Below are 25,407 nucleotides of genomic sequence, written 5' to 3' on the forward strand. Positions count from 1 at the left end.
AGATATGGATCTATTTGCAGCCTTCTACATATTGACATCCAGGTATGCCAGCACTGTTTGTTGAAGATGCTTTCTTTTTTCCAATGTATAATTTTGGCTTCTTTGTCAAAAATCAGGTGTTCATAGGTGTGTGGATTAATGCCAGGGTCTTCAATTTGATTCCATTGATTAAAGTGTCTGTTTTTAAGCCAGTACCAAGCTGTTTTTATTACTATAGCTGTAAAATAGAGCTTGAAGTCAGGGATGCTGATGCCTCTGGAAGTTCCTTTATTGTACAGGATAACTGCTTGCTCTTGGTAGAGAAGATGGTGGTGCAGAATGGCAAATACGATCAATAACTGATTATGAAGTCTATCATAAGTGCTAGGAATTGAAATGAACACTTTTGTAGGAAATTTCAGATGGAAGTATAACAAAAGAAATGTGTCTTTAACTAATTGGTCTGCAATTATTAATCACATATATTAATTATGTATAATAAAATATAAGTTCTCATTTTAATACTAAATTAACTAATTCATTTTAATACTCAATTAGTTATCAATGAGTCACTAATAATCCTATGTATTTAAAAAGTTAATTCTAATTGTAAAGGTTTAGGTTTTCTGAATAACTCTAGTTGAATTCATCAATATCTTAAATAGCCATAAAATTGAAACCTATAGAAGTTATATAAAGAACACACCAATTTTGTGGTCTTAAAATGCTTGCTACAATAAAATGAATTATCTTATTACATTAAATGTTTCATGTAATTATAAATAGATTTTTTTCACATTTGACTTTCAATACATTTTTAAAAATTCTCCCTTACCACTTATTAAATAACTGGCATGGAGTGATGCTGAGGCTTCAAAATAAATAAGAATAATTAGCTTCATGGAACATGTTTTGCTTTTAAATGAATCTTCAAAAATGCAGAAAAAAAAATGATACAAAGTAGGAAATAACTTGAACTTGGAAAAAACTTTAGCATCTTCTTGTAGATAATTTATGTTGATTATAGAGCTTTCTTTTTCCTTTTCCTTATTTGCCTTGACTAGTTTCGAGCTCTATTCTCTCATACCTGAGGCATCTTCTCCTAATCTAAATGGCCTGTGAGTACTCCTGTGTCAGGTTGATAGTTTTATAATAGTAAATTCACAGCCTCGAAGAACAAAGGTAGAGCACTCAGGGTTTCATTTGAATCCAAAGAGGAAAGAAAGATTTTTAAAAATGAGTTTTATGTTAACATGGAAAGTAGGTAGGAATGAAGACCCAGTAGATTGTTCGATGAAAAACAAAATTATCACAATGTAGGATTCTCTGAAATACAAAACTGAATGTTAATCCATGGATGTGCATTTACTTAAACTTTTTAATAGTGGAGGTGTGTGTGTGTGTGTGTGTGTGTGTGCATATGGAACTGTCTAAAGTGTATAAACACACACACACACACATATATATATGAAACTCTGGGAAGTGGAATACAGTGTCAGCTTCCTTGCTCACTTCATGAAGAAGACAAACTATATGTAGGATAATAGTCATCCACAGAGTAAATATTAAAACTACACCCAATACAATTTGTCCTTCAACTACCTCTTCCAAAGTTTATTTTCTTGTAAGGATTACTGGTTTTTCAAGAAAAAACAAGTCCTAAAAGTAATTAACCTGCCAGTCAATTTTAGTAAAATCTAGAAAGTAATCTTTTGTTTCATGAAGGCAGTATATACCAGTCTTCTGGGTTTTCCATGGGATATTTTCACAATTCCTTGGGCTCATGCCTTACCTTTGCCTTTATAGAAAGTTTATACACATACAGGAAATATGTGTCCTGCTTGGTCTTTTAGACAGCCTTAGTGAAAGGGAGTTGGAAAGGGTGATATTCTCAAGGGGTTTAGCTACCTACTGTAATATAAAAACGCGCTTCAGGCATTTCCTTTTTTTAACTACTGCAGTAGAAACTATTTATATGAAAGTGTCTCACAACCATCATGAATGCCACTTTAATCAGAATTTTATAGAGTTTTATTGTTTAGTATGTAAGGGTTTTAAATATGGTCTCTGAACTGGATTTGTTTCTACAGTTGTCATATGCTGCCATTATTCACACTCATATTGTCCCCAATAGCTAGACACTTCTGTTGTGGCTACAGTTCTTTTTCTTTGACTGTGGTTAGGAGCCCATGGGTCAAAGAAGCTGTAAGCTGTCTCAGTTTAATCATTCACTCACATTCTTATATATTGAAGATATTATTTGTTGTTTTTTTAGTACTTATTTTTGTTGTTTGACATAGAGCCTCACTATATAGCTTACACTGCCCTTGAACTCAAGATCCTCCTGCCTCAACCTTTCCAGAGCTGGAAGTTTAACACCATGCCTGGAAGAAGAGTCAGTTTGATTTTGTTATTTTAAAACTTTCAAACAGAATGGCATGGGCCGAGCTCAGGAGATGGTAGTTATTGATATTTCTTTGTCTTATTCCTTCTTTCCTTCTAAGTCTTTTCCTTCACTAACACAAGGGAATATTTCATTCATCCAAAGATAACCAAAGTGTTACTTCATAGGTTCATAAGAGTATCCTCAGATTCAGATGTGATGCCTGGAATTAGATACAAATGAGAGATTGGAGGTATCTGCACAGAGACAGGTAATATTAAAAGACGTGCTTACCAGTATATGCTTCTCCAGGATTAAACTGACAGGTGTAATTACAAGAATGACAGGAGCCCTTTACACTAACCCTTGCTCCTAGCCTAGAGTTTCCATTTGCCCCTTTACTGCTCTGTGCTTTGCCATATGGGCCCACACATGGCTCTCTAGAGTTCAGGGCTTCCTTATGTCTTTTCTTTACCTCTTCTCATTCATTCTTTGCTCTTTGTCTGAATGGTTTTAATTCTCTCTGAAACACAAACTTGAGACTTATTCCCCTGCCCCTCTTAAGGTCTTTCCTTGATGAATCTCTGTGTAGATTTGATACTTCAATGACTGTACTCATTATGGCATTTTCATACCACATGATACATTTTAAATATTCAATAACATTTTTTTTCATTTTTTTTAGTTTGTTACTTCATGACAAAAATGTCATACCTTACTCAGAGGCAAAATTCTTTTAAATGATAATTAGTGGATACTTTTGGCAGGTTAAGGAGTGAATGAGAAATGAGTTCAGTCAACCTCCATTCCATGTGTTCTACTGTTTGCTTCTTTAATACTGCTTGAACTCCATGAGGGCAAGAATGTCTCATTGTTGGCTGTTGTAGTAATACCTCTAGTTCTTGAAAGATCTGAAAATAAATTATGCTTGGTAAGTATTTGGTAATTATTACTTGAATGGTCTCGTGAAATTATTGTCCAGTCATATTTTGGAGTATCCTAATAGAGTCTCTCAACACTTGACTCAAGTTGACCAACTACCCTGCTTAGAATGCAAGGGTAATGGGATTGTAGGGCAGTTTAATGTGTTTGGAAGTGTTTACTACTGGCTATTACTTTATATGTCATGTGAAACTCATAGTTTGGCCATGTATCTCAACTCAGCATTCACATCTTCTTCAGTTTACACACACACACACACACACACACACACACACACACACACACACTCCACTAAAGATAGTACAATGAAAAGAAGAGAACTAGAGCTCCAGTGGTTACTAGTTTCATTTCTGTTGATACGATGAAATGCCCCAACAAAATGAAAATTAGGGGAGAAATAGTTTGTTTTAGCTCACAATTCAAAGTTATAATCTACTACTGTGGGGAAGGTCAGTGGTGGGAGCTTGAAGTACCTGGCCGTATCACATCCTTAGTCAAGTGGAGAGAGTAAATACATACACGCTAGTGCTGAGCTCACTTTCTTCCTTTTTGTACAGTCCAGGGTCTACCAGGAATGGTGCCCACATTTAGGGTGGGTCTTACCACCTCAATCAATGCGATTAAGAAGAAAATCTTTTACAGGCCTGTCCGTACCGCAGTGTGATCCAGGCAGCCCTTCACTGAGAGGTGATTCTTGTGACAAATTGACAATAACAGCTAACTATTACAAGTGTACGGGAGGAAAAAGGGAATAGAAAGAGCAAAAAGGAAGCACACAGTCTCTTTTATAACTAGAAACCTTTAAAAACCTTCCTGGTCTACTGGTTATTTCTTAAGCCATCTCTGCAGAGAAAAGGAAGGTTTCAGTGGGGAAGAATGAAAATGCAAATAGAGATTAGATTGGCGTTAGGACTACAAATTCAGAGTTCAGGAGTTCAAACGTGCCTCAGCCACTCACTAAGTAGGTAATCTGGAGCAAGGTGGGCGATTTCTTTCCCTTTTGATTTCTTTCTGTATGATGAGGATAAGTATTGAATTCATCTCATGGGCTGCTATGAAGCTTAAGTGATTGGGCTATGCCAATAAGTAGAGACAGAAGTAGCGCATCTCCGGCACTATGCTAGTGTGTGGTACTTTTTTTTTTTTTGGTTTTTCGAGACAGGGTTTCTCTGTGTAGTTTTGTTGCCTGCCCAGGATCTCACTCTGTAGATCAGGCCGGCCTTGAACTTGTTACTATATCACTAGTTACAGAGATGAAGTGAATACTATGTTTTGATATAATCTAAATTCACAAATTAGTCAGCTAAAATTTCACCACTGACCTTTGGACATCTACAAAACATTTTAAAAGAAAAAAGATAATCAAGAAGTCCTCTGTCAACACGTTAAGGCTGTGGACTTTGGTTTGAAACACTTCATGGGAAGCATTCTGTTGATATAGACGCTGACTTCAGCCAGTGTGGCCCCAGGGGGCTTTGTGTGGTAGTCACCAGGGAGCATAGGGAAGGAGATAGGAATACAGGAAAAGCAGCCTCAGATTCAGCACTCAGATGGTGTGGGCTTTGATATACACAGCTAAGTGTTTTGAAATTTAAAGATGTAAAATAAACTTTCAGTCTGCACTAAAGTTCTCTATGATTTCAAATGAAAGCACCGCTTTAACCATTATCTACAGTATTCTGAATTCTGTTAGATGGAAAGTGTTGGAGTTGTAATCAGTATGGGATTGTTTTAAGGAGGAAAGAACAGGCCCTTGTCCACTAATGCAAAGAACAGTGTTTACAGACCCTAAAATGTCTAAAAGACTAAAATTAATAATCACTTTAACTTATAAAACAAAGTAATTTCATTTGACTGGGAATTGGTGTTTTCTTCTGCACTTTTGAAATAGACAGATGACAACAAATGAATATGGCTAAACACTTGGTAGAAGAAGATCATATAATGCTGAAAATGAGTATAGGGTTCTACTGTTCTCTCTTTGTGTGTGTGTGTGTGTGTGTGTGTGTGTGTGTGTGTGTGTGTTTATGTATGTATTTATCTGTATTTATGTATGTACATGTGTACATATCTATCTATCTATCTGTCTGTCTGTCTATCATCTGTCTGTCTATCTAATTACACTTATATTCAAGCATCCAATTCTGTATCTAATCTGCTGTAGCATTATCCAGGAATGATTTAATTTTGACATTTCCTATTTGAAGTCTTGCCTATAATCAAATACCTTCATGAGGTCCTGATTCAGTTTTGACTCCTTCACTATGATTAGTAGATTGAGATTCATAGGCTTTACTCCCTTGTTGAAGACAGAAAAAATTACTATGATAAAATATGAATTATTTCTGAGCCAATATTCAGAGGTGAAAAAAAGGAGAGCGGCCTCATCACCTTAATGTAGAAAGAATTCTGTGTCTAAGTCAGTATTAATTCCTAGAATCATATTCCAAGAAGGGATGTTATCTTATCTTTTATTTGATTACTTTACTCAATGTCCAATTACTAGTCCGGAAATGTTATCTCTAAAGTTTGTATATACTCTTTCCACATATCTTGAAGGGTTAGTGTTGGTTGGTTAGTTTGTGGGTTAAGATCCTTTAGAAGTTACAAGAAGAGGGAATATAGAAGGTTTTTAATGAAATTGTTACTTAGAAGATTTCAATTGGAGAATGTGAGTGTCTACATTTTGTACGTTGAGGTCAGCCAATGATCAGTGAATCATTTACTTAAACAACATTAAGTTAGATGCTTGAAATTCAGGGCCTGAGAAATGGTCTATGAAAGCATCTCTTTCCTCTTTCCTGATTCTAAATAGACTTTCTATTGAAAGAACTATCTCTTTCTCCTTTCCTCTAGCATGTAGGACTCCAGACATCACAGTTGACTGAGAATCACACATACAGGATCAGGTGAAATGGAATATTGGACAGGTGGCCACCTCCCTTTACCACGAAGAAAGTTTCTAATTAATTTAATTTACTTGTGTTGGATTTTCAGGGGAGGTGCTCAGGGTTTGCATTTTTACCCTAACAGTGAATATCAAGTGACTAGACCCTGAAATGGCAACCTGCCCATTTCTGTATGCTCTAGAGAGGTCATCACCTGTACAAGGAATTGGTTTCTGGGCAACACCTGTGTAAAGCAGAGCACAAGGACCCAGACCATCAAAAGCAATGCTCAGCCCAGTCAGTCTGGCTTCATCAACCTTGACTTCTCAGACTCTCCATTTCCTTAACACCCATCCATGTTATTTTTCTCCTTCCTATTATAACCATCCCTCCCAAGCTCATATCTGGGCTCTTGCTCTTCTTGCTAATTTATCCATAAGTTTAGTATTTTATTTCATAAAGTGATAACACAATCTCAATTTTTGAAGTGTAGTTCCTCCAGCTTTCTTACTTTACTCATGTTTAAGCTCATTGTGATGACATACCATTTGATAATGTTACTCTTTTCAATAGCTATTATTTCCCATTCACGAAATCTTTAAAAAAAATCTTCTTTAATTTGTCTAGAGTCCAAGATATACCCCCCCTTTTGTTTTTTACAAGCACCACTAATTTCTCATTTTCATATCCTGATTGAATTTCAGTAGTGGATAAACTCATTTATTTTGCCACATCTGTACCTGAGCAAATAAATGAGGAGCATCGAACACACTGTGCATGCTGATCATGTTAAATACATCATCCAGTTTCACATACGTGTTTACTACTGTGGGATAACCTACAACCACTCCCTAGTAAGACTGCCAGTAGTAGTGGAGACTGTGTAATATCAACTTTCCTTGTACTTTCAAGTTTCACCTCCATCATCCACTTTTCCAAAATGTTCTATAATACTCTGAGGAGAAAAATATGTACAGTCCAACTGTCATTCACTCATTTGCTTTACAGTTCTCTTAAACCTCCACATCTGCTTCATTTTTTTCATCATCCTATTAGAATGGAATACAGTTTCTATCTCATTCTTAAATTCCCAACAATTTCATGATATCATTGTTTTTTACTGCTGAGGAGTACTCCATTGTGTATATATGCCACATTTTCTTTATCCATTCTTCAGTTGAGAGGCACATAGGATGTTTCCAGGTTCTGGCTATTAAAAATAATACTGATATGAAGAACATAGCTGAGCATGTCTCCTTTTGGTAAGATTGAGCATTCCTTGGGTATAGGCTTGGTGCAGTGGGAAGGGGCTTGGACCTGCCTAGGCTCAATGTGCTGGGCTCTGCTGACTCCCCATGGGAGACCTTGATTTGGGGAATGTGGGGCTGTGAGGAGGGGCTTGGGAGAGAGGGCTGAGGGTGGGAAGATGGAGGAGGGAGAATCTGTATGTAGTATGTGAAGCAAGTAAAAAGTTTCTTAATAAAGAAAAATGAAAAAAAAAATAAATTCCCAACAATTTTTCTTTCTGTGTACAGCCCCCATATCATCGGTATATATTGACCTATAGTGCTGTTCATATCAGTGTTGTGCTAGTCTTCCATAATTGCCTCAAACCACACCAAACCAAATAACTCTATTTGAACACATTTGTTTTCTGGCCACTATGTGTTACAACAGATATCTCAAACTGAAGGCACCTTATTTCCCCAAATCTATTTTGGTTAATCAGGAAAAATAATAATAACATCAAGAACTCCAAGAATCATGTTGTACTCTTCTTTGTTTTATTCTCCCTGCCTCTACAGTCTGTCCCAATCAAACCCAATATTTCTAAAGTCTCATAGTTCTCAACATTTTCTCTCCTCAAACAATATTCTGCTCAATAGTTCATCATTAGCAGCTCACACAGTGCCTCATACAACATGGGTGTCAGCAACTAAATACTAAACAAAGCACTGCAGACTCAGGTACAATATTGTCATTAATTGCTCCCATTAGAATTCCTATTTATGAGTACTCTTAATGGCTAAAGGGCAGCAGTTTCCTTACAGGGGAAACAATAAAATATAGCCACTATTCATTGATTACACAGTATGATAATGACTATAATGCAATTTTCATGAAAAAAAAACTGTATGTTTTTCAGAAAAAATAGCCATGTGATATAGACCGATTATATTTTTACACAGTAGAAAGATGCTGAGAGAAGTTTAGTAACCTCGTCAAACTCATTCTTTAAATTACTAGACAGATGATTTGGAGCTTGGTTCCATTCCTGTAAGAAACCCATTACGGATATTGGTCTTATACTTCTATGTCAGCCATTGTGAAAAGGTAGCTCATCCATAGACATGTGAGGGGACCTGACGTTGAATCTGGATGACTAGTTAACTTTTAAGTTTAGATATTATCCTGTAATTCCTACCTATTGGCATTAGTTCATTCTTTCCTTTTAGAGATACCGTTGTGGATAGTAACTCATTTATGTTAACGTGTTTGGATATATTTTCAGTTAGGTATCTGTAAATTCTGGTGGCATTTGACAATCTCAGTAAACTGTTATAGTTCAAGACCATTCCAGAGACAAGGAGTGAGTAAATATTAACAAGCCCCTGTGCTTGCTTGTAACTTGAAAGGATTGCATGACTTCAATGAGCAAGCTTTTGTCAGTCACAATCTAGACCAGATTAGTCTGAAAGTCCAAGGAAGAAGCAAAGTTCACTTCAGTGCAGGAGTTTCTGTATGCCTCTCCTGGTTAGTGTTCACAACCTCAAGAAGAAGAAAATGATGAAGGAGAAAGAAAAAGCCATTGCTATTGTGAAAGTTATAGACCCTTCTAAGTTGAAACTGGTGAGTACACACATTTTGAAATTCTTTCACTATTTGGAGATGAAACTGACTTAAATGCTGAATTTAAAATTTATAGAGTTATAGTCGGTAAAATAAGGTATGTAGACATTAACATTGAAATGGGTAAACTATAATTAACTCTGTGTTTTGAAGAGCTTGTTTACTTACAAACAACTATAGTGTTCTGGGGTATTTTAAGAAATTGTATAGTTTATTTAGTCAAAAACTGCTAAAATTAATGTTTTATTGTGACTTTTATATAAACTGTGAGGATTCAGTTAATTGTTTATTTTGTCCTCATACTAACAACAGTTTTGTTATTTTAATGCTAAAAGAATAATGGACGTGTAGTATATGAGATGTGAAACTGTGAGCATCCAGCTTTGTATTGTCCTGTTTGTGTTAAAGCTAGCTTGCCAAGGAAACTCCAGCTCCAGCCCCACTCATTATTTTTATTCACTTACAATGGAACAAAAATAAAAATAACAAAATAACACAGCAGGATTTCATGGCTCAGTGTTTGTCATTTAAGCCTAGGAGAGATGTTTTAACAAATAAAATAAAGTTTGAGGCAATTGGTGGTGTACATCCTAAAGCTGGAAAAATCTGGCTCACTGATTCTCAATGGATCAACACCCACAAGGAAGTAAAATAATCTTTGGAAAGTCAGTGTTTCATGTGTGCGTACGTTCTACAGCCTACGCTTCCCTGCAGTGTGCCTCTTTAGAACAGGAGTTTATCTTCTTTTATGCCCAGGTTCTCTATCAAAGTCTCCTGCCCAGTTTTACCATTTCAGATTCACAGAGAATATCTCCATAGAAAAGTAAAAGGCGAGGCTCTAAACAAATACAGCGGTCAGTATCCTTTGAAAACTCACACTAAATATGTGATATCACACACACACACACACACACACACACACACACACACACACACCCCAATTAGGGCTCCTTTTGCCTTTTGTTACTTCACTGAAAATTTGCTTGCAAATTTAACTTGTAACCTTCCATAAGTTTTGTTCATTTTTGAGTATTTATAATGAGATTATCTAGGCAAAACACATGCATTTTCAGGAAAACTTCAGGGTTTTCAGAACAAAAATTATTTCTCGGAACATCCTGAGTGTATACTGTGGTGTCCTTTCTGTTGCTAAGTGAAGGTAAATGGAAAATGTTGGAGTAATAAGTATAAGTTACATTTAAAGTTTTATTTTTTATTAGTCCTACAGTTCTTTTGTTGAAGAGAAAAGTAAACCAAGTTGCCTCCAGGGAGCCTATTGGATAGGGCTGGGCCCCCAAGTTAAGCCCTGGAGAGAAACTGTTTGATTTTGATACTCATGGGTGGGGTGGAGTTCAGAAAAGAGCTGTGGGGAAGAAAAACAGTCAGTAGCTCCACATTGTTCTGACTATTCCAAACAATAAAACAAGTTTAAAACAAGAACACTTCGGCAGTGTGGTAGAGAATACAGCCTTTGTGCCATATAAGCAAGAGTCTAGACTATTATTTCAACTTTTTCTTTGAGGTGGCACCTCCCAGTGGCTGGGACCTCACAGAGTAAGTGAGGCTGGGTGGCCTGTTAGTCCCAGGCACCTGTTTCCACGTCCCTGATGCTGATATTACAAGCAAATGTCACCCACTGCTCTTGATTTTTCTTCACTTGGGTTTCAGAGATCTAACTTGCGTCTTTGTGCTTCTAGAACAGTGCTTACAGGACTCTGAGCTGTCCCCTTGCGACCTCTGCTGCTCTTCTTGTTGTGTTATTCTTAGATCATTATTTCATTTCTGTGCTGCATTGCTTCACATTTAGAATGATAGTCGTAGACACCCTACAAAGTTGTTACAAAGATGACTTAAGATGTTACTTGAGTTATTATATTATACCTGATATGTAACAAATTATCGACTATGGCATAATGCATGTTATTGTGTTGTATTTTATTGTCCTCTAAAGATTCCTCATCTACAGATTCACAGGTTCATTGTAATCGCAACCCTTACCACACTGGAGCCTGAAATCTCCTGTTGTAAACTCTAGTACGTGCACGCATAATAATGACAAGGCTTTAGAAATTTAGAAGTATTGGAAATAACATCAAATCAGTAAGAAAAAAAGCTACAATGGCATTTTGAATGCTAGACACAAGAGTTCAGGTTTATATATGAGTTAAATGGCAGGAACTTTAGACTTCAGATTCTTGAGGTCAAATAAATCGTAAGGGTATTTTAAATAGGTTGATATGAGAAAGAAAGTGGGAGTTTGTTAGGAGGGATGTAGATATACTAGATGGAGATTCATAATTTAGGTGTAGGTACCTAAAGAGCTTGTGGAATAAAAACAGAGATGAAATTCCATAGTGGATATCATTATTTTAAAATGCCATATCAGGGGTCAGATTGCATCTGATACATGAAAAGTAAGGATCATTTTAAAGTAGAATTTAGGTCACAGAGTGTGTGGTTTCCTGGTAAGAGGCAATGGATATACATACAATTTAGAGTTTGTGTAGATGCTTCTGCAATAATTTTAGCTGTAGACTTTTTTCTTATCCAGACAGCACCAATTGTAAACAAAGGCAAAGCTGTTTTTCCCTGGTGTCACTAAAAGTTACATTTTGGCAGAATGTTGTTCTGCTCATTCTACTGTTATCTAGAGCTATGTATTGTCTCTCAAGAGTCTTACTGTTGTATATCTTGTATTTAGTTCTTTAACCCACTGTGAGTTAATTTTTAAGTATGTAGAAGATAAGGTCCCAGAATCATTCTTTTCCCCTTAGATAACTATTGAAACCAAAGCCATTCATTGAAAAGACTACCCTTTGCCACTGGGTGGTCCTGGCAATCTTGTCCAAATTACTGGACTATATAAGGATGTTTCTTTTTGGCTTTGTTATTATTCCCTGTCGGCCTAAATAATTGTCTTGATGTCAGAATAACACCCTTTGCATTACTGTAGCACTGTACTCAGCTTGGAGATCCAAAAGTATTCATTCTTCACTTTGCTCTTTTCCAAGACTGCTTTTAGTTTATTAGTGTTCCTTGATAATCCACGCAAATTTTACTTTCTTCAAAAATGTGTGCTCATTTGATGGCAATAACATAGGATATGTCGTTGCTTTGTTTAGTGTTATCATCTTGACAATATTATCTCTCTCTAGAAATACAGGAGTTTTCCATTTTTTATGTCTTCTTTACCTGTATTTTTGATTTTTCAGCCTATACATCTTTCCTTTATGGGAATTAAGCTTATTCCTAAGTCATTTTTAGGTCATTTTAAGTGGAAATATGCTAATTTCTTTTTCAGATTGCTTATCACTCATGTATGTAAATACAACTGATTTTCATGTGTTGAATTTATGTTTTACAAGTGGGCTAGCAGCTTCATTTGTTAGCTTAAATAAGTGCAGGGCTTTGTTTTGTTTTTATGGAATCTCTGGATTTTCTAAATATAAGATCATGAATCCTGTTGTCTGTAAACAGAGACCATTTGGGGTAGTTCTTGATAATCTGTGAGTTCTTTGTTGTTCTCGGCTTATTGTTCTGTCTAGACTATCTGTTGAATACAGAGGTGAAAGCAGACATCCTTATCTTGGTCCAGATATTAGAAGAAAGCTTAATATAATCACTTACTGATTATTTTTATTTTATTAAAAATTCTTTCATATAAGACTGAACATGGTGGCACATGCTTTTACTCCCAGCACTTGGGAGTCAGAGGCAGGTGGCTCTCTGTGAGTTCAAAACCAGCCTGGTTACATGCAGACATTGAGGCAGCCAGGGCTAGTGACTCTTCCAAATATGTTTCCCCTCCCCCAGCTCACATCAGAACCTCCCCATCTTCCAACCCACCCAACTTCCTGTTTTTGCTATCTCAAAAAGTGAAAAACAAAAAGTGAGAATTGAAAGACACAAGCATGTATATATATATATATATATATATATATATATATATATATATATATATATCAACAAATATCCCAACAAACCAACTTAGAAAAAAAAAATCTCCACAAACCAAACAAAAAACTCCACCACCACCAATAATAATAATAATAATAATAATAATAATAATAATAATAATAACCAGAACAAAACAAAAACCCTTAAAAAACATAAAATTTGTTTTGTGTAGGCCAAATGCTACTGGGAGGAGGGACTGTCTTCAAGTGTGCTTGATCGATCTATTGACACTCCATTGGAAAAAAATGATTTTTCCTGTCTTAGGTAACAATTACAAATAGATGCATGGTTAGAAATGGGACTTTGTGTCCACTTTCCCTTCTCAATGCAGGGATTTTGTGTGGTTTGAATCTGTGTAGGTCTTATCTTGCTGTTGCAGTCTCTCTGAATTCATATTTGTATCAGTTATCTTGAGTCTGTAAGTCACTGTTTTGTTGGAGTCGTCTACAACCTCTTTCTCTTAAATCTTACTACCTCTTCTTCTTCATGGATACCTAAACCCTGAAGGTAGGGTTTTAGCAATGACGTTCCCACTTAAGACTGAGTATTCCAAGGTCTCTTTCTTTCTGCACATTGTCCAGTTGTGGGTCTCCTTGTTAAAATCATATACTACAAGATGAAGCTTCTCTGATGAGAGCTGAGTGATGTGGAGACATAGCAATATGCCATTAAGAGTCATTGGTCTGTGACCCATCAAGTCTCAGGCTGTTGGCTACTTTATCAGTGCCATGTATTGGTTCTTGCTCATGGAGCAGGCCTTAAATTTAGGCAAAAAGTGGTTGGTTACTCCCCTTACATTTGTGCCACCATATATACCACCCCTCTAATTGTATACTCTGTTTATTTGAGTGTTTATTTTATCTTCTTTCTCTCTTTAACCAGTCTTATAGAAACATGATAGTACTGTTAATTTATTTCCCCTCAAATGACTTGTGCTTTGTGAATTTACTTTGTCATGCTTTGCTGTTACTTTATTATTTTTCTCCTGACCTCTTGAAAATAATAGTTTATCTAATTTCAACCTTAATCTATCTTTCTCAGGTTATTATTTAAGCCTGAGGTTTTTTCTTTAGTTTTTTTCATATGCTAGAAATTACTTTCTATGTGTTTTTTGTTATTTTTTCAGTTGCTAAATTTCAGCATGATTTCATCTTTACTCCTTTTTTATATTTAGTGATTTATATTCTTCTCTTATGCATTACATTCTGACCACAGTTTCCACTCCATCCTTTCACCTTAGTCTCTCTCCTCCTACCTCCCCTCTCCCTCAATCCATCCCCTTCTACCTCCCCTCGGAGAAGAGCAGGCTCCTCAGGGACATCAACCAAACATGACATAACAAGACACAATAAAATCAGGCACATACCATAACATCAAGGCTGGACAAGGCAACCCAGTAGGAGGGAGAGGGGCTCACAGTAGGCAAAAGAGTCAAAGACAGCCCCTACTCCCACTGTTAGGAATCCCACAAGAACACCAAGCTACTCAGCCATAATATATATGCAGAGAACCTCTATAGGCTCCCTGATCTCTGAAAGTCATGAGTCTTGGTCAGTTGATTTTGTGGGCCATGTTCTCATGGTGTCTCTAACTCTTCTGGTTCCTCAGATCCTTCCTCCCCCTCCTCCCCAGGACTCCCGAGAGCCTCCTAACATGTGGGTCTGGGACTCTGCATCTGCCCTCATCAGCTGCTGAATGAATGCTCTCTAGTCTCTATGATGACAATTTTGCTAGCTTCCTATCACAGAAAAATGTGCAAGTAGGACAAACTGTAAGTCGAAGGTTTTGTGGCTGAGTTTGTAACTCAGTCCTTCCACTTGAGGCCTTGCCTGATTATAGAAAATGACTGGTTCAGGCTTTGTGTTCCCCATTTCTAGGAGTCTTTGTTAGGGTTACTCTCATAGATTCCATGGAGTTTTCATTGCACTAGGTTCCATCCCCCCCCCCCAATTCCTGTTGTTTCTCCTTCCCTTCCCTACCTGATCCCTCCTGCTCCCAAGTCTACCCTCCCCGAGTCCACCCACGAAATCTATTCCATTTCCCCCCAGGGAGATCCTTGCATCTCCCTTTAAGCCCTCCTAGTTACTTAGCTTCTCTGTGTCTGTGGACCATAGCATGATTGTCTTAAACTTTACAGCTAATATCCACTTATAAGTGAATACATACCATGATTGTCTTTCTGGGTCTGGATTATCTCACTCAGGATGATTTTTTTTCTAGTTCCATCCATTTGCCTGCAAATTTCATGGTGTCATTGTTTTTAACAGTTGAGTAATACTCCATTGTGTAAATGCACTGCATTTTTTTAAAAATACATTTTTTGGTTGAGGTACTTCTAAGTTGTTTCCAGTTTCTGGCTATTATGAATATAGCTGCTATGAACATAGCTGAGCAAGTATCCTTGTGGTATGATTGAGCATCTTAGAAGTGATATAACTGGGTCTTGAGGTAGATTGATTCCCAGTTTTCTGAGAAACCACCATATTGATTTTCAAAGTGACGGTACAAGTTTGCACTTCCAACAGCAGTGGAGGAGTGTTCCCCTTGCTCCACATTCTCTCCAACATAAGTTGTCATTAGTGTTTTTGATCTCAGCCATTCTGACAGGGGTAAGATGGAATCTCAAATTTATATTTACTCTTGAGTTCCCAACAACCTTAAAATTTTTGCAAATGAAGTGCTATATGAATTTTGTATTGAGGTTTTCTTTTGACTGAGTATATAGTCAATGTTTGAATGTTTCAAAGTTGTTGAGAACATCATGTTTTCTCTATTTGTGCAAGTACTATAAAAGTATCTGTGAGGTCACACTATTACTTTTGTTTAAATGTTTCATAGCATTCCTCATTATTTTGTCCACTTGACTTTTCAAAAATGAAAAGAAATATATAAAAACCTCCCACTTTGATGTTAGGGTATTCACTTCTGTACGTTTTAACATTCTTCACATATTTGGTGTGGTTTTCATTAGGTACATATATGCTTATAATTAGTCTTTTTTTTAAAAAAAATCAGTTTTTATATGTAGTCTCGCTGTTCTTTTATTAGTTATTTTCTTAGAGTTTTTATTGCTGTGAAGAGACACTATGACCACAGCAACTCTTACAAAGAAAACATTAACTGAGGTGGCTTGCTTACAGTTCCAGAGGTTCAGTCAATTATCATCATAGTGGGGAGCATGGCGGTGTGCAGGCAGATGTGGTGCTGGATCTGAGAGTCCTTACATCTTGATTCAGAGACAACAAAAAATGGACTGACTGTCACACTGAGGAAAGCTTGAGAAAGACCTCAGAGCCTGCCTCCACAAGGACATACTTCCTCCAACAAGGCCACACCTCCTAATAGTGCCACTCCCTATACACTTATTAGGGCCAATTACATTCAAACTAACACAGTTCTGGGACAAAACAGTTGACAGCAGCAATTTAAGGAAGGAAGGGATTATTTTAGTTCAATTTTGGGGGTAAAGTTTGTCAAAGTGGGGGAGTCATGGCACTAGGCGCTTAAGGAAGCTGGTTATATTACACTCTCAGTCAGAGGTAGCTCTCTCTTTTACAGCAGTTAGGTCCCTGGCCTGACTAATACTGCCACCCACATTTACAAGGGGTCTTCCCACTTCAATTAGCATAATCTTCACACAGACATGTCCAGAGGGCCATCTCCGAGGTGATTCTAGGTCCTGTTCAGTTGGCCACCAATAATAACCATCAAAATCATTGATGAAGTTTCTAATTTTAAAGCCCACTTTCTCTGATACTAGTATATCTATGTCATCTCCCTTATAGTTATAATCTGCTGGCATATCTGACTTCATTTTTTTCCATTCAACATTTGTGTATCTTTTACTAGCTGACTTTTGTTATTTGCATATATCTAGTGATAGTCTCCTTAATCAACTTACATTTTAGATGGGGTGATTGACTGATGTTGATAATTATTATTTATATATGTGATGGCTATCCTTTGTTGCCAACTTGACTACATCAGGAACTTGTGGTGGTATTGTGTTCACCAAAATATTGTGTACTCTAATAAATTTATCTGGGGTCAGAGAACAGACAGTCACTAGATACAAAGGCTAGAAAATGGTGGCACTCACACCTTTAATCCTAGCATTCCAGAGATAGAAATCCCTCTGGATCTCTGTGAGTTCAAGGCCACATTGGAAATAGCCAAGCATGGTGACACACACCTTTAATCCCAGAAAGCCAGCCTTTAATCCCAGGGAGTGGTGGTAGAAAGCAGGAAGATATATAAGGCGTGAGGGCAAGAAACTAGAAGCATTTTGGCCTGGTTAGGCATTTGGCTGGTTAAGATTTTGGCTGGTTAAGCATTCAGGCTTTGAGCAGTAATTCAGCTGAGACCCATTCCGGATGAGGACTCAGAGGCCTCTAGTCTGAGGAGACAAGACCAGCTGAGGATCCGGCGAGGTGAGATAGCTGTGGCTTGTTCTGTCTCTCTGATCTACCAGCATGGACCCCAATAACTGGCCTCGGGTTTGACTTTATTAATAAGAACTTTTAAGATTCCTACTACAGGAACTAACCAAAACCAGTGGCTAGGTATACCTATGAGGGTTTTTTTTTTTTCTTAATTAAATCATTTGAAGTGGAAGACTCACTTTTAATCTGGATCTTTTGTGGAATGATACACCTTTAGTGCAGATCTTTGAGATGGGAAGATGCACTTTTAATCTGAGACATACATTATGGTGGAAACCCATTTAAGGAAGAAGCTCTTCCTCTCTGCCTACTTGCCCTTGCTCTCACTACAAAATCCATTCTTTCATGGAATTAGAGCCTACTTCTTTGGGATTCTGGCATATGAAGGCGAGATGAGACATCCAGCCTTGAGGACTGAACAACTACTGGATTCTTCTTTTGGTAGACAGCCATTGTTAGACTAGCTGGACCACAGCCTGTAAGCCATTCTAACAAATCCCATTTATACATATATGTATGCATATAAAATGAAATATATATATACATACATATACGTTTACACACAAATTTTATTCTGTAAATTCTGTTCCTCTAGAGAACTCTCATACATATATATAATATATATATATACATATATATTTTCACTTTTTTCTCTCACTTTAGATTACTTATGTTCTATTTTTAAAGCATATTTTCTTGTACTGGATAGGTGGCTCAGCAGTTAAGAGTACTGGCTGTTCACCAGGAGGTCCCAGGTTCAATCCCCATCACCCATGTGGCATTCACAACTGTCCATAATCCCAGTCTTAGTTGATCCGATACCCTCTTCTGTCTTCTCCAGCCACTAGGCACTTACATGATGCCAGATATACATTAGACCAAACACCCATACACATAAATATTTTTTAAAAAGTGTATTACCATAATAATTTCTTATCATTTCCTTCCTACCCCAATTCACTCAGGCTGGAATTATGAAGATTGGAACACTTCTTTCTTGTGCTTGATCTCAATCTCTACCATCGTCTTTTTCTTACATCCCACAATCTCTTTTCTAAGGTATTGATCAATTTTATGTCATATTTTTGAAACACATCTTTAAATGGCTCCTACTTTTAGGCACTTCACTCATTTTTTTTTTCAGTGCTACTCTTTCTGGAAGTAAGCCTCTCTTATAATTTGTTCATTGAAAATTTAAATAGTATATTATGATCATTTTATTTTCACTCTCCCAACTCCTCCCAGGTCCTCCTCACTTCCCTAATAACCCAATTTTGATTTTACTTTTTTTGAGGGGGAGTAAACTTAATACTGCATGTCTAGGAATAGTATTATCATGGTCTCATATGTGCATGGCATCAAGGCTGAAATAAAAAAAACATGTATAATTATTTTCCTTCATATTTAAACAAATTCATTCATTTTCACTTTATACTTAAATTTTAATTGTGTTACTAAAAAAATCTTACAGTTTTTCTCTTGTCATTGTATAGTCATTTTATAGATTTATTTTTTCTTTATTTTTGAGATTTTATACTAGCATATAATGGAATATGATCACTACACTCATTCCCCCATCTTGCTTCCTTCCATATACCCACAACATATCCTTTTTCCAACTGAACATTTTTTTTTTTTTTTTTTATATCTTCCTAAGTCTGGTTAGTCCAGCCCATCTGTGCTTGGATGTGGGGCCATCTGCTGGGCCATGAGGAACCGACTAGTGGTCACATCCTTAAAAAAAAAAAAAAAAAAAAAAAAAAGGATGTCAGCAGCTGTCCACTGCCAATTGCTCCTCTGTAAGGGGTGGGATCTGGTGATCACCTTCTGTATTTGTGTTGTGACTTGGGTTGGCTTCGTCCTGTGCAGGTAGCACAGCTGCTGTGAGCTCATGAATGGATGGCTATGGCATGCCCAGAAGACAGCAGATCATGGCACTCTTCCCCATCATCTGGCTCTTGCTTTCTTTCTGTCTCCTCTGTTGGAATGTGGAATGTCTCCTGAACCTTGGTGTTGGCTTACTATAGATGGTCTGTCTAGGGATGTGCACTGCCTCTCTTATGCCCAGCACACTGAGCAGCTGTCTATCCCTCCACTGGCTGCTGTCCACTGAAAAAGGGAGCTTCTTTGGCCTGGTGCATCTCAGCCCAGGTCTATCCATATGAACTTAAGTGTTTGGAAGGTAATTTGACAGCATGACAATTCAGCAAAATAACAATAGCCAGTGCTACCCAAAGGCCTATGACTCCCCATGCCACAGGACTTTCGATTAGGATTACAGTACCAGACATAACATTCCTGCAGGTTCGTTGTTAGGTTTATTTGTTATTTTTATTTTAAATTATTATGAAAACTTTCCCTTATTTTATTTTAGGGTAATTGAACAAACTTCTTCTCATTTGATTTTCTTGCTATTTTCATTTTATATCACATCTAATGCTGCATTTTTTTTGGGTCAATATTGTCATATTCCTTAGATGTTTTGCTATTTTGACCTGTGTATACCCCAACACCCTCTAGGAAATACTGGCTGCTTTGAAAAGGTCTATCATTTGCGAAGGCCAGATCCAGGTTATTTCTGTTCCTCAGATCTCAGAAGTGGGCATGAGAATAAAATCTAGATATCACGAGAGATCACTGTCAATCACTATTTATTGTTGAGCAGTTTCTTGGAAATGTTATTCTTTCTCTACCAGATAAACTCATCCTCTTATGTAGATGTATACTTGACCCTTTTAAATGGATTTTAAGATAAATTATTTATTTTTATTAGGTTTGGTAACAATACGTTCATTCGCTGTCATGTCTAATGTTATTGCCTTACTGAGAAATCAGTCTTCCTTTTCTTAACAAGAAAAAAAATGCATCTTCACAAAACACCTTCTATTTGCTTACTGATCTAAAAGACATAGATAGGCCTTGTTGCTGAATTAACACATACCTCTGACAAAGGTAGATACAAATTTGCTTTGTAAGCTCTTTCCAATGAGTATGTACGCCTTCAATGTTCACTAACATTGCATTCTCACAACTTTTAATGGAGAGAAGTCTCTTTAGATAACCTGAAGTGTATTACATGCTTTGAAACTCAACAGTCTAATGATATTCAAAAAGTGATTAGCCATTTACATGAAATAGAATAGTACCTATAGCATAAAATTAAATGGGGTAATAATCATTGTGCTTTAAGGCATAGATTAGACTGTAGCCAGGTTCAGGGGATGATGCAATCTAGCTAGAGTGAGGCAGGAGTAGATTCATTGTCAGACTCTTCTGTTTCTAAGGAATAATGCGCCAAGTACTGTCTGAGCAGGTGCTGTGGACCCTGTGGGTAGAAGCGTCTCTCTCCATTGTTAGAGGGCATGGACTAGAGCTCTGTTTCTTCTTTAACGTTTCTGCAATTTGCCAGTCTACATTGAAATCCATCTGAATTCAAGCTCTTCAGAGGAAAAGCCCCCCTTCCTTAGTTCCTTCCCCTCCACTCCCTGTCTTTTTGTTCAGCATGTCCATTATATTTCTCAAAGGCACAGTGGAAATGTACAACTCAGGTGGGGATGCCTCAGCTCATAACCAACAAGCTATTCAAAACGACCACGGAAAATATGTATGTTTAAAGCTCCGTTTCAGTGACACACATTAGGGAAATGGTCTGCATTGAGGAACACCTCTTAATTGTGTTTGCCAGAGATTCACATACATCATCTTTCCAAATTAGTCGACCTTTGTTTGTTTTTAAAATGATTAAACTGAAAAGGAATAAGTACTTAAATATCCCACATCTATAATCTAAAGTAAAAACACGTTTTAAAATAATGGGTTTGTAGGGTTAAGGGTATAGCACATGATAGAGCATGTGTATAGCATATTTCAGACCCTGGGTTGATCCTGAGGACTGCAAAAATCAACGTAAGTGAATATAACTAAAATATAAGTGGGATAAATTAAAGGTGAGGCTTTCTAATAAAGTTTATGATGAAGACACCAGTATACTAAAATATATGCCATGGTGACAAAAGCAGGCTAGAATGCACTTCTTGAAATTAACATAAATTTATGTATTAGATAATTTAATCTTCATTTCATAGTTGATTTTCCTTAGAAATACATAGTTATTTAAAATACCATAGTAACTTATTATCCTGAAAATGTATTTCAGCCTTAATAAGTACTCTCTTCCTTTCTTCATATTGATTGCCAAACTGACTTTCTAAATCTTGAAATATTCTCTCAGGTTGAACTGGAATTTCACAATAAGTAGGAATGTAGAGTGAATTTCTCTGCAATAATATATATACTTTTCCTAGACCTTAAAGAAAAAAAACCTTCTTATTCAGCCTTTGGTTAACTGCCCAGAAATAGAATAAAGATATATAAAATAGAAATATTTTATAATTTTAAATCCTATGTTGTAAATGTAACTTTTTTCTGAAATAATGTATTATTTAAAATATAAATATTGTTTAAATTAAATATTGCTGCATGATCAATAAGCATAGTTTGAGTAATGCATAGTACAATTTTGAATTGTGCATAAAGCACCTTGGGTTTTTAAGAAATTGTTTCCAAGAAGAACTTCAAGAATTACAGAGTTTATAAATGGAGAGAACCTATGTTCACTAGAGGCCAACTAGTCTTAGTGTGCTCTTGGTTACCAGCTGAGGTATTTAGATCAATCTAGAACATTAGTGTACAGAGGGAAAAAGTATCCCTTCCAGGAAGCTTAGTTTGCCACTTCATTAACAACATAAAATCCCCCCTGATGGCCAAATTCTGAGAGTACTGACAGCATTCTGAAGCTCCCAAAAGTTTTAGCATTTTACTTGACTTGTGGTCTGCAAGGAACTTCCAGATTTGCTAAGATGTGTGTTGTTTTTTCAAAATGATATTTTAATAGTACTAATTTACAACCATGTCATGATCTGGCTCAAACCTCCATAGGTTTGTAAATATTCATCAGAATTTTCCTTCATGTATGTGCTGACCTCTCTTTTTCTTGCAATCCAAATACTATTTTCAGCATATCTTATCCATATGCACTCCATAATGTATTTAAAAGTAGCCAACGTATATTTCTGTTTAAAACTAACATGGAATCTATTGTCATGATTATTACAAAGTGACAAATTTAAAATGAGGGATTTAAGGTACACTACTAAATATGTATGTGTGTATAATGGTGTTAAGTAGTTGATCTTTTCTCTCTTTTTTTCTTTAAGTTATCTGGTAGTATTTTGGATGTGTACAATGGTGAGCAGGGGATTTCTCCAGTTAATTCGAATGTTATGATTACTTCCTGTCCAAGCAACCTGCCCATGAAAAAGGAAATTGCAGGTAATGTTGACTTTTAAAAAAAATTAACCTTTAAAAATAGTTATCAGCTGCATACTATATGAATAGCATAGTTTCATGCTGAATAGTTTTTTAAAGTATGATCACAATAGCTAAAAGGGTTAAGTGTTGAGAGTAAATCTATCATTTCTTAGTATCACTAAACAACAGGTCAATATCATTTACATTTTAGTTGAATGGATTCTTTCAAACATTAACATTCTGATCCTATCTTCTTGGGCCAGAGATTCAGGAGAGGTTTAGCCAGTTGTTGTGACTCAGAGTCTCTTACAGGGCTGTATTCTAGAAATCTTCCAGAGTACAGAGGGTAACATGTGACTGGGGCTAGACAATACATTTCAAAGCTGGTACATGCATAGTTTGTGAAAATACTATAAGTTGATAAATAGTTGGAACAGGTTGTTGGCTGAGGATAAAATAATTATAGTGATTAGAAATATAAGAAGATATTTAATTAATTGGCTTAGGTGGGGGTCTAAGTGTATATATCAGGATGAGAATTCTATAATTGACCATGTTACAAATAGGGCCACTGATAGAAAGATAATGCAAAAGAAGTCAAATTTTAGGCTAATAGATAGTTTTATAGTGTTGATTGTAATTCAGTGACAATTAGTAATTAATAGTTCGGTCCTACTTTGTAACTGCATCATGCGTCTCTGCAGAAGGTCCTGTGGAAAACACAATAGAAATAGCTTTGAGAGCTGCCTTGAACACCTCCTTGACACTCTGTTAGTATTGTAATCCCAATCGATGCTAGAGGAATGATCCATATCATGAAGATCAGGGAGGAAGTATCATTGTGGACCCTTTGAAACTGATGGCCAGCCAGTCTGTAGAGAATTTTGTTATTTCCTGAGTGGTAGAATGGTTTTGACATGTATATCTGAGATATATAGCTAGTTGCAATTCCTTTGATGAAGCAATCATAAATAGTTTTGAAGAGACTAGGTTAATTTCTGAATCTCAAAATTATGGGAATAATAGTAGAAGTTAGTGAAGAGTTCAGCATTTTCTATGTAACATGTAACCCTCTCACTGTTTATCAGGTAGCTATTGTATTATATTTATTTCACAAGTGAAGAGCCTGAGGCAACAAGTTTGATAATTAACCACGTGACTGTTGAATGGAAAGCTAGAAAACAGACCAGGTTTTTGCTACTCCAGGTCTTAAAGACTTTGCCATGGCCTTTTGTTAAAACATCCCCTGCTCTACATTCCTTCAGATTGGCATCCAACATATTATTACACCGTTACCATTCCAGAACAAGCAATACTCTCTTTCTACCCAGTGTTTCTGAAGGTTGCATGGAAAGGCTTCAAAGGGGAGCTAAACTCCATTTTGATTATTTTTTATCTTTTGTTCAGAAACTGACACTAGAGCTTTGACGAAAGAGAGACAGAAAAAGGACAACCACAACCTCAGTGAGTATGTTTTTTTTTTCTTCAAACAAAATTACTACAAGAGGAAATGCAAGGAAAATAGAGAGTCTTTTACTGTCATACCACTACTACTTGAATCTGGATTATTGAAATTAATTGTTCATGCTTAGCATCTTGAACCAGCTTTGGAAATGCAAACTTGGAGATACCTTGAAAGGGTTTTGCATTTTCATAAAACCAGGTGACTAGGAAGGGTGTGCTTGCCTGAGATGAGTGCATTTGGTTATGTTTGAGCAGTGTTGTGATTCACCAACTCATTGGCTTAAAGACAAGAACTGACTATGAAATGTACTTCATTTCACCAGAAACAAGTGCACCTTCTCATCTTTCAGGATCAATCTGCTCCTCCCTTTTCAATGATACGTTAACTGAAAGGCACGGCTTATGTTGTAAAGCTGATTTCCTCATGCCTTCTTCAGGTCAGTTTGACTCTGATAACCAGTCACATGAGATGGAGAAATTCATGTGGGAGAGGTAGTTTAGCAGCAACGCTGAGATTTAGAGTGCTCGGTCTTGTTTTAAGAGCTTCCGTATTTCAAGTGACTTCCACTAACTGAGTGTGAGGCAGCTTTGTTCTGAGAGACAAGGCTCCACAGAGAAAGAGGAATAATGAAAACGAAAGAGTAGAGCCTCCAGCCAAACCAACATTTTTCTTCTGTGCAATGGACTGAAATTCGTTCTGCATGTACCTATGAAACCCTTACCAGTCCTTATCGCACCTGCCACATCAGACCGGCAACAGTTAACTGACCGTTGGAGAGCTGGCTCTTCCTTCCAACTCTTTTGGGCTGTAAACTTTGGGTTCTCTTAGCCCTCAAGGGCATCGCAGACAACTTTAATTTAGACTGTGAGACAAGGGGGCACATGAGTGGGTAGAGCTGATGGTTGGTACAAGGAGCCAATATGCTGAGAAATCATGGGCCCCCGGAGTTACTGTCCTTGCGTCTTTCTGTCCTCTGTATAGGCAGCTGTCCAACAGGCCTTTAATGTACAGTATGGTTGGTGTCTGTTATATGTCTTATCAAAGTGTTTTGAAACTAGATTCTCATGCTACATCATTTTATTTTGAGGTAGATTAATGTTAAAAATTTAGTGCCATGTATTTTATTTTATATATGACAAATATAAAACAGTTAAAACTACAGAAAGTGTGAAGTCATTGCAAAACCACAAA

The 25,407-nt window shown here is 36.7% G+C and overlaps 1 protein-coding gene across 3 annotated transcripts in view; it reads left to right on the forward strand.

Moving 5' to 3' along the window:
• Tfec (transcription factor EC) overlaps positions 1-25,407 on the forward strand; it is a 68,674-nt gene that overhangs the window by 32,744 nt on the left and 10,523 nt on the right. For 2 of the 3 annotated variants that reach the window (XM_037203506.1, XM_028871772.2), the window contains 2 exons: positions 22,658-22,772; positions 24,159-24,215. In XM_037203506.1, coding sequence (XP_037059401.1) covers positions 22,658-22,772; positions 24,159-24,215 — 172 coding nt within the window. Of the gene's footprint in view, positions 1-8,882; positions 9,043-22,657; positions 22,773-24,158; positions 24,216-25,407 lie in introns of those variants that run through there. The other variant, XM_028871773.2, reaches the window with a different exon arrangement.

Source organism: Peromyscus leucopus, chromosome 3, assembly GCF_004664715.2.
Source record: "Peromyscus leucopus breed LL Stock chromosome 3, UCI_PerLeu_2.1, whole genome shotgun sequence".
Classification (NCBI taxonomy): domain Eukaryota; kingdom Metazoa; phylum Chordata; class Mammalia; order Rodentia; family Cricetidae; genus Peromyscus; species Peromyscus leucopus.